The sequence below is a fragment of the Entelurus aequoreus genome, linkage group LG06 (assembly GCF_033978785.1).
Source record: "Entelurus aequoreus isolate RoL-2023_Sb linkage group LG06, RoL_Eaeq_v1.1, whole genome shotgun sequence".
In the NCBI taxonomy this organism is placed as follows: domain Eukaryota; kingdom Metazoa; phylum Chordata; class Actinopteri; order Syngnathiformes; family Syngnathidae; genus Entelurus; species Entelurus aequoreus.
The window spans coordinates 22923786-22939378 of record NC_084736.1 but is presented as its reverse complement, the minus strand read 5'-3'; the positions used below and the strand labels follow the sequence as shown (position 1 = coordinate 22939378).

General features: G+C 38.0%; 1 protein-coding gene across 2 annotated transcripts; it reads right to left on the bottom strand.

Moving 5' to 3' along the window:
- Positions 1–3280: 3280 nt before the first annotated feature.
- On the bottom strand, positions 3281–15593 carry si:ch211-76l23.4 (uncharacterized). 2 transcript variants are annotated; one of them, XM_062050294.1, is made up of 4 exons: positions 15450–15593; positions 8476–8608; positions 8088–8217; positions 3281–3837 (listed from the first exon to the last, which is right to left on the bottom strand). In XM_062050294.1, exons 2-4 carry the CDS (start codon positions 8603–8605, stop codon positions 3612–3614), a joined length of 486 nt encoding a protein of 161 aa, XP_061906278.1. In that variant the 5' UTR covers positions 8606–8608; positions 15450–15593; the 3' UTR covers positions 3281–3611. The 2 variants fall into 2 exon arrangements, with proteins under 2 accessions (XP_061906278.1, XP_061906279.1); XM_062050295.1 differs by lacking the exon at positions 15450–15593 and adding an exon at positions 14629–14675.

The following is a 15593-nucleotide window of genomic DNA, read 5'->3' as shown; positions in this document are numbered from 1 at the left end:
AAAATGACCAAATATCAGTGGTCAAATCAATGTTACAACCTGACATTGATTAAACGTCGTCAAAAAGCTAATTTTTTTAACATTGTATTTGTGTTGTAGAATATTGGTTGGGAAATGACCAAATTTCAATGGTCAAATCAATGTCACAACCTGACATTGAATAAACATTGTCAAAAAGCATGTTGTTTCAACGTTGCATTTGTGTTGTAGAATTTTGGTTGGGAAATGACCAAATATAAATGGTTAAATTAATGTCACAACCTGACGTTGAATAAACGTCGTCAAAAAGCACGTTGTTTCAACGTTTTATTTGTGTTGCAGAATTTTGGTTGGGAAATTACCAAATATCAATGGTCAAATCAATGTTACAACCTGACATTGATTAAACGTCGTCAAAAAGCAAAATTTTTTAACGTTGTATTTGTGTTGTAGAATTTTGGTTGGGAAATGACCAAATTTCAATGGTCAAATCAACGTCACAACCCGACATTGAATAAACATTGTCAAAAAGCATGTTGTTTCAACGTTGCATTTGTGTTGTAAAATTTTGGTTGGGAAATGACCAAATATCAATGGTTAAATTAACGTCACAACCTGACGTTGAATAAACGTCATCAAAAAGCGCGTTGTTTCAACGTTGTATTTGTGTTGTAGAATTTTGGTTGGGAAATGACCAAATATCAATGGTCAAATCAATGTTACAACCTCACATTGATTAAACGTCGTCAAAAAGCACACTGTTTCAACGTTGTATTTGTGTTGTAGAATTTTGGTTGGGAAATGACAAAAATTCAATGGTCAAATCAACATCAGAACCCAACGTTGATTCAACGTCGTCAAAAAGCGTGTTGTTTCAACGTTGTATTTGTGTTGTAGAATTTTGGTTGGGAAATGACCAAATATCAATGGTCAAATCAATGTTACAACCTCACATTGATTAAACGTCGTAAAAAAGCAATTTTTTCTAACGTTGTATTTGTGTTGTAGAATATTGGTTGGGAAATTACCAATTTTCATTGGTCAAATTAACGTCACAACCTGACATTGAATAAACGTTGTCAAAAAGCACGTTGTTTTAAAGTTGTATTTGTGTTGTAGAATATTGGTTGGGAAATGACCAAATATCAGTGGTCAAATCAATGTTACAACCTGACATTGATTAAACGTCGTCAAAAAGCTAATTTTTTTAACATTGTATTTGTGTTGTAGAATATTGGTTGGGAAATGACCAAATTCCAATGGTCAAATCAATGTCACAACCTGACATTGAATAAACATTGTCAAAAAGCATGTTGTTTCAACGTTGCATTTGTGTTGTAGAATTTTGGTTGGGAAATGACCAAATATCAATGGTTAAATTAATGTCACAACCTGACGTTGAGTAAACGTCGTCAAAAAGCACGTTGTTTTAACGTTTTATTTGTGTTGTAGAATTTTGGTTGGGAAATTACCAAATATCAATGGTCAAATCAATGTTACAACCTGACATTGATTAAACGTCGTCAAAAAGCAAATTTTTTTAACGTTGTATTTGTGTTGTAGAATATTGGTTGGGAAATGACCAAATTTCAATGGTCAAATCAACGTCACAACCCGACATTGAATAAACATTGTCAAAAAGCATGTTGTTTCAACGTTGCATTTGTGTTGTAAAATTTTGGTTGGGAAATGACCAAATATCAAGGGTTAAATTAACGTCACAACCTGACGTTGAATAAACGTCGTCAAAAAGCGCGTTGTTTCAACGTTGTATTTGTGTTGTAGAATATTGGTTGGGAAATGACCAAATATCAGTGGTCAAATCAATGTTACAACCTGACATTGATTAAACGTCGTCAAAAAGCTAATTTTTTTAACATTGTATTTGTGTTGTAGAATATTGGTTGGGAAATTACCAATTTTCATTGGTCAAATTGACGTCACAACCTGACATTGAATAAACGTTGTCAAAAAGCACGTTGTTTTAAAGTTGTATTTTTGTTGTAGAATATTGGTTGGGAAATTACCAATTTTCATTGGTCAAATTAACGTCACAACCTGACATTGAATAAACGTTGTCAAAAAGCACGTTGTTTTAAAGTTGTATTTGTGTTGTAGAATATTGGTTGGGAAATGACCAAATATCAGTGGTCAAATCAATGTTACAACCTGACATTGATTAAACGTCGTCAAAAAGCTAATTTTTTTAACATTGTATTTGTGTTGTAGAATATTGGTTGGGAAATGACCAAATTTCAATGGTCAAATCAATGTCACAACCTGACATTGAATAAACATTGTCAAAAAGCATGTTGTTTCAACGTTGCATTTGTGTTGTAGAATTTTGGTTGGGAAATGACCAAATATCAATGGTTAAATTAACGTCACAACCTGACGTTGAATAAACGTCGTCAAAAAGCACGTTGTTTTAACGTTTTATTTGTGTTGTAGAATTTTGGTTGGGAAATTACCAAATATCAATGGTCAAATCAATGTTACAACCTGACATTGATTAAACGTTGTCAAAAAGCAAATTTTTTTAACGTTGCATTTGTGTTGTAGAATATTTGTTGGGAAATTACCAATTTTCATTGGTCAAATTAACGTCACAACCTGACATTGAATAAACGTTGTCAAAAAGCACTTTGTTTTAAAGTTCTATTTGTGTTGTAGAATATTGGTTGGGAAATTACCAAATATCAGTGGTCAAATCAATGTTACAACCTGACATTGATTAAACGTCGTCAAAAAGCTAATTTTTTTAACATTGTATTTGTGTTGTAGAATATTGGTTGGGAAATGACCAAATTTCAATGGTCAAATTTAACGTCACAACCTGACATTGAATAAACGTTGTCAAAAAGCATGTTGTTCCAACGTTGTATTTGTGTTGTAGAATTTTGGTTGGGAAATGACCAAATATTAATGGTCAAATCAACGCCACAACCTGACATATATTAAACGTCGTCAAAAAGCATGTTGATCCAACGTTATGTTTGAGTTGCTCAACGTCAGGACCTAATTCAACAAGTTTTAAATGTTGTTTCATAGTCTTGGGCCTGCTGGCTATATAACAAAAATCTAATAAACAAATGTTTAGAAAAAGAAAAATGGCCACCGTGCCACACTTTAGACATCCCTGCCCTATGCTCGGGTACTTGTCCTATGAAAACCTCAATGGGTGCTGAAAGTACTTGACGGTACTTCAAAATCAGCAGTCAAGTGGCGAGGCAACACAGTATTCTATTAAGACAGGATCATGTGCGTGATTCAGCAAGTAACAATATGCAGGAGTTGATGCAAAAAGTGATTTTATTGGTAGATTGGCGCGTGCGTGCGATGCAGCGGGAAACAAATGCAGAGCGGAAGCGGGCCGGTCCAAAGAGTCCCGCTTGGATGAAGTCCAGCATGTTCAGCTGAGCTCAAACAGCAAGTGGGAACAAATCAAATCCCTCAAAGTGTGTCGACTTTTGCTAAGATAAGATGTTTCCGGAAGGGATGAGCTGCAAGAGACTCCCATGCCACTTTTTACTCGATAGCTTCCCTTCTCCTGACGTTTTTATCATAAACCCACGCAGACTTTAGCAAAGATCTCTTAAAAAAGCAGAGTAAGCACAATATGGTACGCCTTCTTAGGAGGTGGTGGTGGTGGTCTTCTTCTTCACCACCCGCCTCGCCGCCGGTCTGGTGGCTGGCGGCGAGGCCGGGTTCTGGCCGGTTCCGGCGGTCCTGCTGGCCTTCACCTCATCCATGAAGGTCTCCATGGTGGTGAACTTCTCGGTCAGGTCTCCCAGGTGGGCCTTGAGGGCGTTGAACTCCTTGTACAGGTCGTCCAAGGCCTCGGACAGCGGCTGGATCCTGCAGGGTGTAAACAAGTGGTGAACGCGACGGCCGAGTGTTTCCAGATGTGTTCTACAGAAACAGCAAGAAGATGTTTTTTCAACTACTGGACCATCAGACGGTCTCGCCAAACTGTGGCAGGAAGCAGGGAACACCAGACTTCCTTTTGGAAAAGTGTTTATTTCATAACTGCACATTTCTATTTTCAACTCCAAATTGCAGTTCCTGCGCCCCGGTGATGCACCCGGCAAAGTCCGGATTTAAATTCAGACTCAAGGAAGAACCACATTCCTGTGGGGACTCTTTGTCTCCGGTTTGTCACTAGCTGCGTCTTCAACAACTGACACGGAACTCTGCACTGAAACCAAAGTCTGCAGATTTTCTACGGTACAAAACTGGCAGGGAACCAAAGTCTGCAGATTTTCTACGGTACAAAACTGGCAGGCAGTCGCCAGAATTGTACTTAAACACTGGTACCGTTTTCCATTGACAGTATGGCACTTTAAAAACAACTGTAGGTTTTACTTTTTTTTTTAAAAATGCAGCTCAGTTGCCACAAATGTTCCCGTAAAAATAACAGTGGAACTGTTTTTTAAAGAACACTGTAAAAATAATTATCTTAGATTTAACGGTAAAAAACTGGCAGCGGAGTTGCTAGAATTTCAATTTAAAGTAATGCACTTAGAATCAATGATCGTAGATTTGACGGGGGGAAAAATGGCAGCTCAGACAGCAGAATTTTACCATTAAAAAAAAAAGTACAACCGTTTTTCCATTGACTGCACTGTAAAAACAACGACTGTAGAATATATGGTAAAAACAAACACAAAAAACTGTCCGCTCAGTCGCTAAAATGTTACCATAAAAATAAAAGTGGTTCAGTTGTTATAGAACAGTATAAAAAGAATGATCGTAGATTTACGGTAAAAAAAAAACTGGCAGCTCAGTTGCTAGAATTTCATTTTAAAGTAAAGCGCTTTGAATCAATGATCGCAGATTTTACGGGGGAAAAAATGGCAGATGAGACAGCAGAATTTTTCCATTAAAAAAAAGTGGTACCGTTTTTCCATTGGCAGTATTGCACTGTAAAAACAATGACTGTAGATTATATGGTAAAAACAAACACAAACAACTGGCAGCTCAGTCGCCAAAATGTTACCATAAAAATAACAGTGGTTCAGTTGTTATAGAATACTGTAAAAAGAATGATTGTAGATTTAACGGTAAACAAAAAAAAACTGGCAGCTCAGTTGCTAGAATTTCAATTTAAAATAATGCACTTAGAGTCAATGATTGTAGAATTTACAGTAAAAAAAATGGCAACTCAGATGTCAGAATTTTACCATGAAAATACAAGTGGAACCGTTTTACCATTTACATAATAATTTACGACTGTAAATTATATGGGAAAAACAATCTGGCAGCCCAGTTGCCAGAAATGTTCCCGTAAAAATAACAGTGGTTCAGTTTTTATAGAACACTGTAAAAAATAATGATCGTAGCTTTACTGCAAAAAAAAAAATGGCAGCTCAGTTGCTAGAATGTAAATTTAAAATAATGGACGGTGTGGCGAAGTTGGTAGAGTGGCTGTGCCAGCAATCGGAGGGTTGCTGGTTACTGGGGTTCAATCCCCACCTTCTACCATCCTAGTCACGTCCGTTGTGTCCTTGGGCAAGACACTTCACCCTTGCTCCTGATGGCTGCTGGTTAGCGCCTTGCATGGCAGCTCCTGCCATCAGTGTGTGAATGTGTGTGTGAATGGGTGAATGTGGAAATAGTGTCAAACCGCTTTGAGTACCTTGAAGGTAGAAAAGCGCTATACAAGTATAACCCATTTATCATTTATAAATCAATGATCGTAGATTTTACGGTTAAAAAAAAGAAAAAGGCAGCTCAGACTGCAGAATTTTACTGTAAAAACAATGACTGTAGAATATATGGTAAAAACAAACACAAAAACTGGCTGCTCAGTCATCAAAATGTTGACCTTTAAAATAACAGTGGCACCGTTCTTAAATTTACATTAAACACTGTAAAACAGGGGGACAGCGTGGCGCGGTTGGGAGAGTGGCCGTGCCAGCAACCTGAGGGTTCCTGGTTCAATCCCCACCTTCTACCAACCTCGTCACGTCCGTTATGTCCTTGAGCAAGACACTTCACCCTTGCTCCTGATGGGTCGTGGTTAGGGCCTTGCATGGCAGCTCCCGCCATCAGTGTGTGAATGTGTGTGTGAACGGGTGAATGTGGAAAAAAAAAAAAACACTGTAAAACACTGATTGTAGATTTAAGGGTAAAAAACTGGCAGCTCAGTTGCTAAAATGTCATTTTAAAGTAATGCACTTACAATCAATGATCGTAGATTTTACGGGGGAAAAAATGGCAGCTCAGAAAGCAGAATTTTACCATAAAAATAATAGTGGTGCCGTTTTTCCATTGACTGCACTGTAAAAACAACGACTGTAGAATATATATGGTAAAAACAAACACAAAAACCGGAAGCTCAGTCGCCAAAATGTTACCATAAATATACAAACGTACAAGTGGTTCAGTTGTTATAGAACACTGTAAAAAGAATGATTGTAGATTTAACGGGAAAAAAAACTGGCAGCTCAGTTGCTAGAATTTCAGTTTAAAGTAATGCACTTAAATTAATGATCGTATATTTTGCGATAAAAAAAGATGGCAGAATTTTACCATAAAATAACAGAGGTTCAGTTTTATAGAATACTGTAAAAACAATGATCGTAGATTTAACGGTAAACAATTGGCCGCTCAGTTCCTAGAATTGCAATTCAAAGTTATGCGCTTAAAAACAATTATTGTAAATTTAATGGTAAAAAACTGGCAGCTCAGTCGCCAGAAATGTTCCCGTAAAAATAACAGTGGAACTGTTTTTTTATAGAACACTGTAAAAAGAATGATCTTAGATTTAACGGTAAAAAACGGGCAGCTCAATTGCCAAAAAATTTTACCGTAAAAATAACAGTGGCACCATTATTAAATTTACATTAAACACTGTAAATAGAATGATCGCAGCTTTAACGGTAAAAAAAAAAAATGTTGCTGGACTATAAGTTTAAAGTAATGCACTTAGAATCAATGATTGCAGATTTTACGGTTAAAAAAAAAAATGCAACTCAGACGGCAGAATTTTACCGTAAAAATAAAAGTGGTACCGTTTTTTTCATTCACAATATTGCACTGTAAAAACAATGACTGTAGATTATATGGTAAGAACAAACACAAAAACTGGCAGCCGTTCAGTTTTTATAAAACACTGTAAAAAGAATGTTTGTAGATTTAACGGTAAAAAAACTGGCAGCTCAGTTGCTAGAATTACAATTCAAATGAATGCACTTAAAAACAATGATCGCAAATTTAACGGTAAAAAACTGTCTGCTCGGTCGCCAAAATTTTTACCGTAAAAATACAGTCGTACCGCTTTTAAATTTACACTAAGCACTGTAAAAATAATACATTTGTAGATTTAACGGTAAAAAAAACTGGAGCTGCAAGTAATGCACTTACAATCAATGATCGTAGAATTTACAGTAAAAAAAAAAAGGCAGCTCAGACGGCAGAATTTTACCATACAAATAAAAGTTGCACCATTTTTCCATTGACTGTATTGCACTGTAAAAACAAAAATAAAAAACTGGCAGCTTAGTCCCCAGAATTTTTCTGTACGAATAACAATGGTGCCGTTCTTCCAATTTACAGTAATGCACTGTAAAAATGACTGCACATTTTAAGGTTGCGAAAAATGGAGCTCAGTCGCCAGAAGTTTACCGTAAAAATAAGAGTGGTTCAGTTTTTATAAAACATTGTAAAAAGAATGATCGTAGATATAACGCTAAAAATAACTAGCAGCTCAGATGATAGAATTTTATCGTAAAAATAACAGTGATACCATTTTTCCATTTACAGTAGTGCACTGTAAAAACTATGGTAGATTTTACAGTTTTAAAAAAAAAGGCAGGTTAGTTGACAGAATTTTACAGTAAAAAATAATTTTGCATAATTTTCATAATGCACTGTAAAAACAATGTTCGGAAAATGTTATCGTAAAAACTATTTTTTTTGCAAGAACTCTACGATCATTGTTTTTACAGTGCATTACTGTAAATCAAAATTATGGAAACCGAGCTGACATTTTTTTTTTACCGTTAAATCTACGTTAATTCAACGGTACCTTAAGATTTTGACGACTGAGCTGCATTTTTCTGGGGTGTTTTTGACATAGATTTTCTGCAGTGTGCTGGTGGTACCTGGCGTAGTCGGGCAGCAGAGACTGGTGGTCGTTCTGCAGGAGTCCTTTCATCTGGTTCATCATGTCGAACCTCCAGTTGTCCAGGACTTCAGTCAGGTTGGCCACGCCCCTCATGTTGACCCTGTCAGCTGGGACGACACAAGTCAACGTTGAGAAGGAGAGAGGACCGGGTTTGTCCGTTCGCCTTCTTCTAGCATCCTAGAGTTAGCGTTAGCATTAGCACAGGTGGAGCAACCACGCTTTTGCTGCGCCGCCAGTGTTTCTCGGCTAGGCATCCGGCGGTGGCCTCGCTCAAACTTGACAACCAAAATTGACCTTTCACCTCTGCCTTTGACATCATTGACCTCTGACCCAGAGTAAAGAGAGAGGGAAATCTGGGTGCTCACAGCCATCCCGGTAGTTCCACTCGTCCGTGTTCGCCGCCGCCGCTGCCGTCTGGGTGCGTCGCCTCTGAGCCGTCACGGTTACCGTGGCAACAGCCAATAACACCAGCAGAATGCTCACTTTTTGGTCCATGATCTGTGAGAAACGTGAATTTAGTCATCTTTTCAAGTAAAACAAAAGCCCGCCTGGTTGTTAGAATAATCATGTATATATTATCACACAACTTTAGTATGCTTAAAGTCCTTTGCTAGAGTTATTAGCTATTGTGCTCAAGCTGTACTTTTTCTATCTGTGCAAGGACAAAAAGTTAGAAGAGTAAAAAGAAGAGTTGGTACCAGTCTGGTACCAACTCTTCAGGCAGGGGTGCCCAAACTTTTTCCACTGGGGGCCACAGACTGACAGATCAAAGAATGCGGGGGCCATTTTGGTAGTTTTCACCTTCAAAACCAATAAAATATATGGATTTTTTTCGAACAACGATGAAGAGCCAAAGCCAAACTGAAAAGCTAACAGTTAGCATGCTGGCCAGATGGCGTCAAGTAACAAAAGATGTGAGCAAAATGAGCTAAAAAAGCTATCATACGAACAGTAATATGCTAACATGCTAACAATAGCGTAGTTAACATTGGTAAAATACAAAATAAATGACAGTGAGGTGTATATCTGTAAATCAACAAAAAAAAATTAGCATGCTAACATGCTAAAATGCTAACCCTAACATGCGTCAAGTAACAAAATATATTACTCTGAGGTATGTACCTGAAAAATGTGTTTAAAATGCCAGCTTACTAACGTTAGCATGATTCGGGTACCAAAATATGACTGAAGTGTATACCTACAAAATTTGCTAAAAAATCTAGCTCGCTAATGTTAGCATGCTAAAATTCTAACTTTAACATGTGTCAAGTACCAAAATACATAAATCTGAGGCATGTGCCTGAAAAATGGGTTTAAAATGCGAGCTTTTACTAACGTTGGCATGATTCGGGTAGCAAATTATGACTGAGGTGTATATGTGATGGGACACAAGTAGGGGATTTTATTTTTTTATGTTTCATTGCCATGCATGTCTCTGAGTGTTTTTATTGTTGTGGATTTTAATTGCATGTTTTTACACTTTGTGGACTTTGATTGTATTTTAATTGCATGTTTTTACTCCTTGTGGACTTTGCTGGTATTTTAAGACGTTGCCCCTTTTAGCTTGTTGCCCCTGACAACCAAAGCGCCCAATCGAACGGCATCTGAGATCAGATGCACCTGTGGAGCATTAGGACTGCACACATTTAAAAGGGAAGCATTCGACAGGCTTCAGCAGGAAGAAGCGACCGGAGAGTATCGACAGGCTTTGCCAAGAGCATCCGGGTGGACGCACGCAGGCTGGGAAGGAATCCAGGACTACACAGCAGACCCCGCAGGCTACCGGAGTGAACCCCAAGAAGTCCACAACACAAACGAAGTAAGTGTCGTGGATTGTGGATCTGTGGGGGTGATCAACTGCCTTGGGCTGTGGGCTTGCGGGCTCGTGCGTTGTGCGCTGGCTGTGTGGTCCTGTAGGTAGGAGCGATCGGGACCCAGAGACCTGCGGTGACTCCCGGGAGCGACCAAGAGGTGGAGCGAGACGGGACGAGTACAGCCACGTAGGTCCCGCAAGTGACCGGAGACTGGCGAGGAGGGTGGGCGTACCCAATACTTCTACACGGAACTACAGCAGAGGCCTTGCGTGTAAGTGTGACGTCAGCCCGTAGAGCGTCTCCGTGGTTTTAATTGATTATATCCCCTATATACCTACAAAATGATCTGAAAGCACAGGGACCCCCCAAGGCTGCGTGCTGAGCCCCCTATTGTACACCCTCTTCACACACGACTGTGTGGCCTCCCAGAACAACACCAGTATCATCAAGTTTGCAGATGATACTACGGTCGTCGGACTGATCACCGGGGGAGCTGAGGCAGCGTACAGAAGGGAGGTAGCGGAACTGGTGGCCTGGTGTCAGGATAATAATCTCTGCTTGAACACAGACAAGACTAAGGAGATGATTATTGACCCACGGAGAAGGAGTGCACAGTACACACCTCTGTACATAGGGAAGACAAAGGTACTTCCTAAGAAGGCTGAGAAAATTTGGCATGCCACCCAAAATTCTCAGCAACTTCTATAGAAGTACGGTTGAGTGTCCTTATAAGCTCAATCACGGTCTGGTATGGAAACTGCACTGGTAAGGACAGGAAGGCACTCCAGCGAGTGATTAAAACTGCTCAGTACATATCAGGAGCAGCCTTCCCCTCACTACAGGACATGTACTCTAGCAGGGCCACCAGGAGAGCACACAACATCATAAAAGACAGTACACACCCCCATCACAGTCTCTTCAGCCTCCTACCATCAGGCAGACGATACAGGAGCCTGAAATCCAGGACTACGAGACTGACAAACAGTTTCTACTAGTGATGGGTTGATGAGGTGTCATGAAGCGTTTCGACACATTGTAAAACTGTATTGATACTGTGTCGATACTGTGTGACTAAATACTGACATCTGCTGGACATTAAAAATCCCTACAGGCAACCTATGGACCGACTCAACTGACACTGATTTTATGACCTAGTACGGGGGTCGGCAACCCGCGGCTCTAGAGCCGCATGCGGCTCTTTAGCGCCGCCCTAGTGGCTCTCTGGAGCTTTTTTAAAAAATGTATGAAAAATGGAAAAAGATGAGGGGAAAAAAAAAAAATTTTTGTGTTAATATGGTTTCTGTAGGAGGACAAACATCAAATCAAATCAATTTTATTTATAAAGCACATTTAAAATGTACCACAGGGGTAGCCAAAGTGCTGTACAATGGGCAGGTTAAAAATAATACGAGAACTGAGCAAACACAACACAAACAGAACACAATAACAAATAAATAAATAAAATATAAAAACATAAAAACAGGTTCACAGCAGGTGTATTATGGGGCGCCATTGCAGGATGGATATCACTCAGTGTTAAAAGCCATGGAATAAAAGTATGTTTTTAAGAGAGATTTAAAAACAGGAAGAGAGGAGGCTTGTCTAACACTCAGAGGTAGGTCGTTCCAGAGCTTGGGAGCAGCAGCAGCGAAAGCTCTGTCACCTCTAAGCTTCAGCCTTGTGTCCGGGACCGTCAGTAGCAGCTGATCGGCTGATCTTAGGGATCGGGTGGGGCAGTAAGGCTAAAGGAGGTCGGAGAGATATGTTGGCGCGAGGTTGTTTAGACATTTAAAAACAAATAAAAGGAGTTTAAAATTGATTCTGTAACGCACAGGGAGCCAGTGAAGGGATGCTAATATAGGGGTGATGTGCTCACGTCTGCGGGTCTGTGTTAGCAGACGAGCAGCAGAGTTCTGCACGAGCTGCAGGCGGGCGAGGGAGGCCTGGCTAATGCCTACATACAAGGCATTGCAGTAGTCTAAACGAGTCGAGATAAAGGCGTGGATTAATTTCTCGAGATCATGTCCTGATAGAAGCGGTTTCACTTTCGCTATTTGGCGTAATTGATAAAAGCTTTTTTGTACGACGCTGCTGATTTGTTTTTCGAATTTAAAATCTGAGTCGAACTTTACCCCCAGGTTTGTGACACAGTCGCTGAGATACATGACAAACATGACACAAACCTCCCTAATTGTTATAAATCACACTGTTTATATTAAACATGCTTCACTGATTCGAGTATTTGGCGAGCGCCGTTTTGTCCTACTAATTTTGGCGGTCCTTGAACTCACCGTAGTTTGTTTACATGTATAACTTTCTCCGACTTTCTAGGACCTGTTTTATGCCACTTCTTTTTCTGTCTCATTTTGTCCACCAAACTTAACGTTGTACATGAATGCACAAAGGTGAGTTTTGTTGATGTTATTGACTTGTGTGGAGTGCTAATCAGACATATTTGGTCACTGCATGACTGCAAGCTAATCGATGCTAACATGCTATTTAGGCTAGCTATATGTACATATTGCATCATTATGCCTCATTTGTAGGTATATTTGAGGTCATTTAGTTTCCTTTAAGTCCTCTTAATTCAATTTATATCTCATGACACACTATCTGTATGTAACATGGCTTTTAATTTTTTGCGGCTCCAGACAGATTTGTTTTTGTATTTTTGGTCCAATATGGCTCTTTCAACATTTTGGGTTGCCGACCCCTGACCTAGTATATACAATAATATAAACCAAGTCATTGTATTTCATTTAGGATTATTTCATATCTTCATTTAAATAAAAATAAAATATTTGTATCTTTTTTAGATACAGTCAATAAATAATGTGAACTTTTATCATAACATGGAAATCTAAGAGAAAGTGTTGTGAATGAGGATGCTTGTGGACTGGGATTTTTATAAAAAAAATTTTTTTTTACACATTTTTATTTTAAAAAAACAGTTTTTCCAACGTATTAAATTTTAGACGATTTCTCTTCTTAGTTATTATTTCTCCGGCTGTAGAAAAGACCCGCTCACAGGGCACAGAGGAGGCGTCAGTGAAGTGAAGGGTGGACTAGCAAAGTAAGATTTTCATTGTACGGCAAACTGTCTGTTTAACTGTGCATATGACAATAAACAATCTTGAATCTTGAATCTTGATTCTTGAAAAAAAGAAACCAGGCATAGCATTAACACGTCAGCATGCTAACAAGTATCATTCGTCAGGCAATAAAATAGTTGATGCTGAGGTGTATACCTGCAAAAATTGTAAAAAAGCTAGCATGCTAATACTAGAATGTTAACAAATGTGCAGCGGGACGTTGAAAAATTAGCAACGGGCCGCAAATGCCCCCCAGGCCGCACTTTGGACACCCCTGTCTTAATGCATCAGGGAGTGATGTTTACTAACTTTAGTACTATCTGATCAACCTGCTCACATCACTGTGAAATATTACATACTATATCAGTGACATATTACATACTATATCAGTGAAATATTACATACTCTATCAGGGAAATATTACATAGTATATCAGTGAAATATTACATACTATATCAGTGACATATTACATATTATATCAGTGAAATATTACATAGTATATCAGTGAAATATTACATATTATATCAGGGAAATATTATATACTATATCAGGGAAATATTACATAATATATCAGTGAAATATTGCATACTATATCAGGGAAATATTACATACTATATCAGTGAAATATTACATAGTATATCAGTGAAATATTACCTACTATATCAGGGAAATATTACATACTATATCAGTGAAATTTACATACTATATCAGTGAAATTTGCATACTATATCAGTGAAATATTACATACTATATTAAGGAAATATTACATACCATATCAGTAAAATATTACATATTATATTAAGGGAAATATTAAATATTATATTAAATAAATATTACATATTATATTAAGGAAATATTTCATACTAGGTCAGTGAAATATTACATACTATATCAGTGAAATATTACATACTATATCAGGGAAATATTACATACTATATCAGTGAAATATTACATACTATATCAGTGAAATGTACATACTATATCAGTGAAATTTGCATACTATATCAGTGAAATATTACATACTATATTAAAGAAATATTACATACCACATCAGTGAAATATTACATATTATATTAAGGGAAATATTACATATTTTATTAAATAAATATTACATATTATATTAAGGAAATATTACATACTATATTAAGGAAATATTACATACTATGTCAGGGAAATATTACGTACTATATCAGTGAAATATTACATAATATATCTGGGAAATATTAAATACTATGTCAGTGAAATATGGCATACTTTATCAGTGAAATATTACATAATATATCAGGGAAATAAATAAATACTATATCAGGGATATATTACACACTAAATAAGGGAAATGTTACATGCTATGTCAGGGAAATACTACATACTATATCAGTCAAATATTAAATACTCTCATCATCGTTAAATATTAAATATTACTACAACAAAATAAAGAAGTACAGTAACATGACAGCATCCAAGCTGACAAGGTAACAAAGAAGATCTGGGGCCGTACTTATCAAGCTTCTTAGAATTACTCCTAAGAAGTCTGCTAAGAGTTGACTTAAGAGTAAATAAATACTTCGCTGAAAGCTGCACTTAAAAGTTAGTTATCAAGCGTCTTACTCACACTTTCAGCGAAGTGTAGGACTGAATCTTAAGTGTCACACTCAGAGCTGAATTACGACATTACTATGTGCCGTAAACGGAATTTTAGGTGACGTCATTTCTGTGTCCATAGAAATGACCAATCACGGAAGGGAATCCGTTGTCTAAGAATAAAGAAATATCTTGGAAATATTTAAGTGGACAATGGGAGTGTATATTTTGACAATAAACTGCAAAATAATACAAAACAAACTAGTCCCCGCCGGCACTCACGCTACCGCTCCCTCTCTTCTATCGCCCACACACTCACTGACGTCACTCACCTCACGGCCACACACATACGCTACTGTCATAAAATTTTCTTTCCAATTCATTAATTAGGCAACTAATTTGAAACTGGTGTGGGTGGCTCTATATATACTAGCCCACTGCAGACACATGCAGAAATCAACAAGGAATGGAAAAGTATTAAATCTGTGACAAAAATAATATCCGCTCTGTCTAAACGATACCGTTTGATCAGCTGCTCGTCATCAAAAAAAAAAAAACATTGTTCCGTTCCCTGAACGTTCGCGCACGTCTCTCTCGCCTCAGTGCCATCCCCTGCTGGCAACTCCTAACCACTTAAGACACCTCTGAAGGTCTCTTAAATACCGTGGAGAGTAGGAGTGATTCTTAGACTTAAGAACGTTGATAAAAAGCTTTTATTCTTAAGTTTGAGAGTAGGACTAAATTTCGCAAATTCTCAGGACTTAAGTGTAAAATGGCACTCTAAGAAGCTTGATAAGTACGGCCCCTGGTCTCCAAGGAAAGTTTCAAAAAAGAAAAGATGAGTTGTCGTACCTGTGCTCTTGCCTTCTGCTGTCAGCTTCCCAGGACTTGTGACTCCGAGCAGCCAATTGTTCAGCAAATAAAAAGCAGAACACACCCTGCTACTGCAAGCCTGATGTAAAAAACATGCTGTGGTGAAGTTCTCCACATCATTTT

What these genes read in the sequence shown, in the direction of transcription:
- si:ch211-76l23.4 (XM_062050294.1), bottom strand. Translation starts at nt 8,605, where the DNA reads ATGGACCAAAAAGTGAGCATTCTGCTGGTGTTATTGGCTGTTGCCACG. An exon ending in GTGGAACTACCGGGATGGCT is followed by an intron (nt 8,218 to 8,475) that starts GTGAGCACCCAG and finishes GTGTCGTCCCAG; the next exon opens with CTGACAGGGTCAACATGAGG. An exon ending in CTGCTGCCCGACTACGCCAG is followed by an intron (nt 3,838 to 8,087) that starts GTACCACCAGCA and finishes TACACCCTGCAG; the next exon opens with GATCCAGCCGCTGTCCGAGG.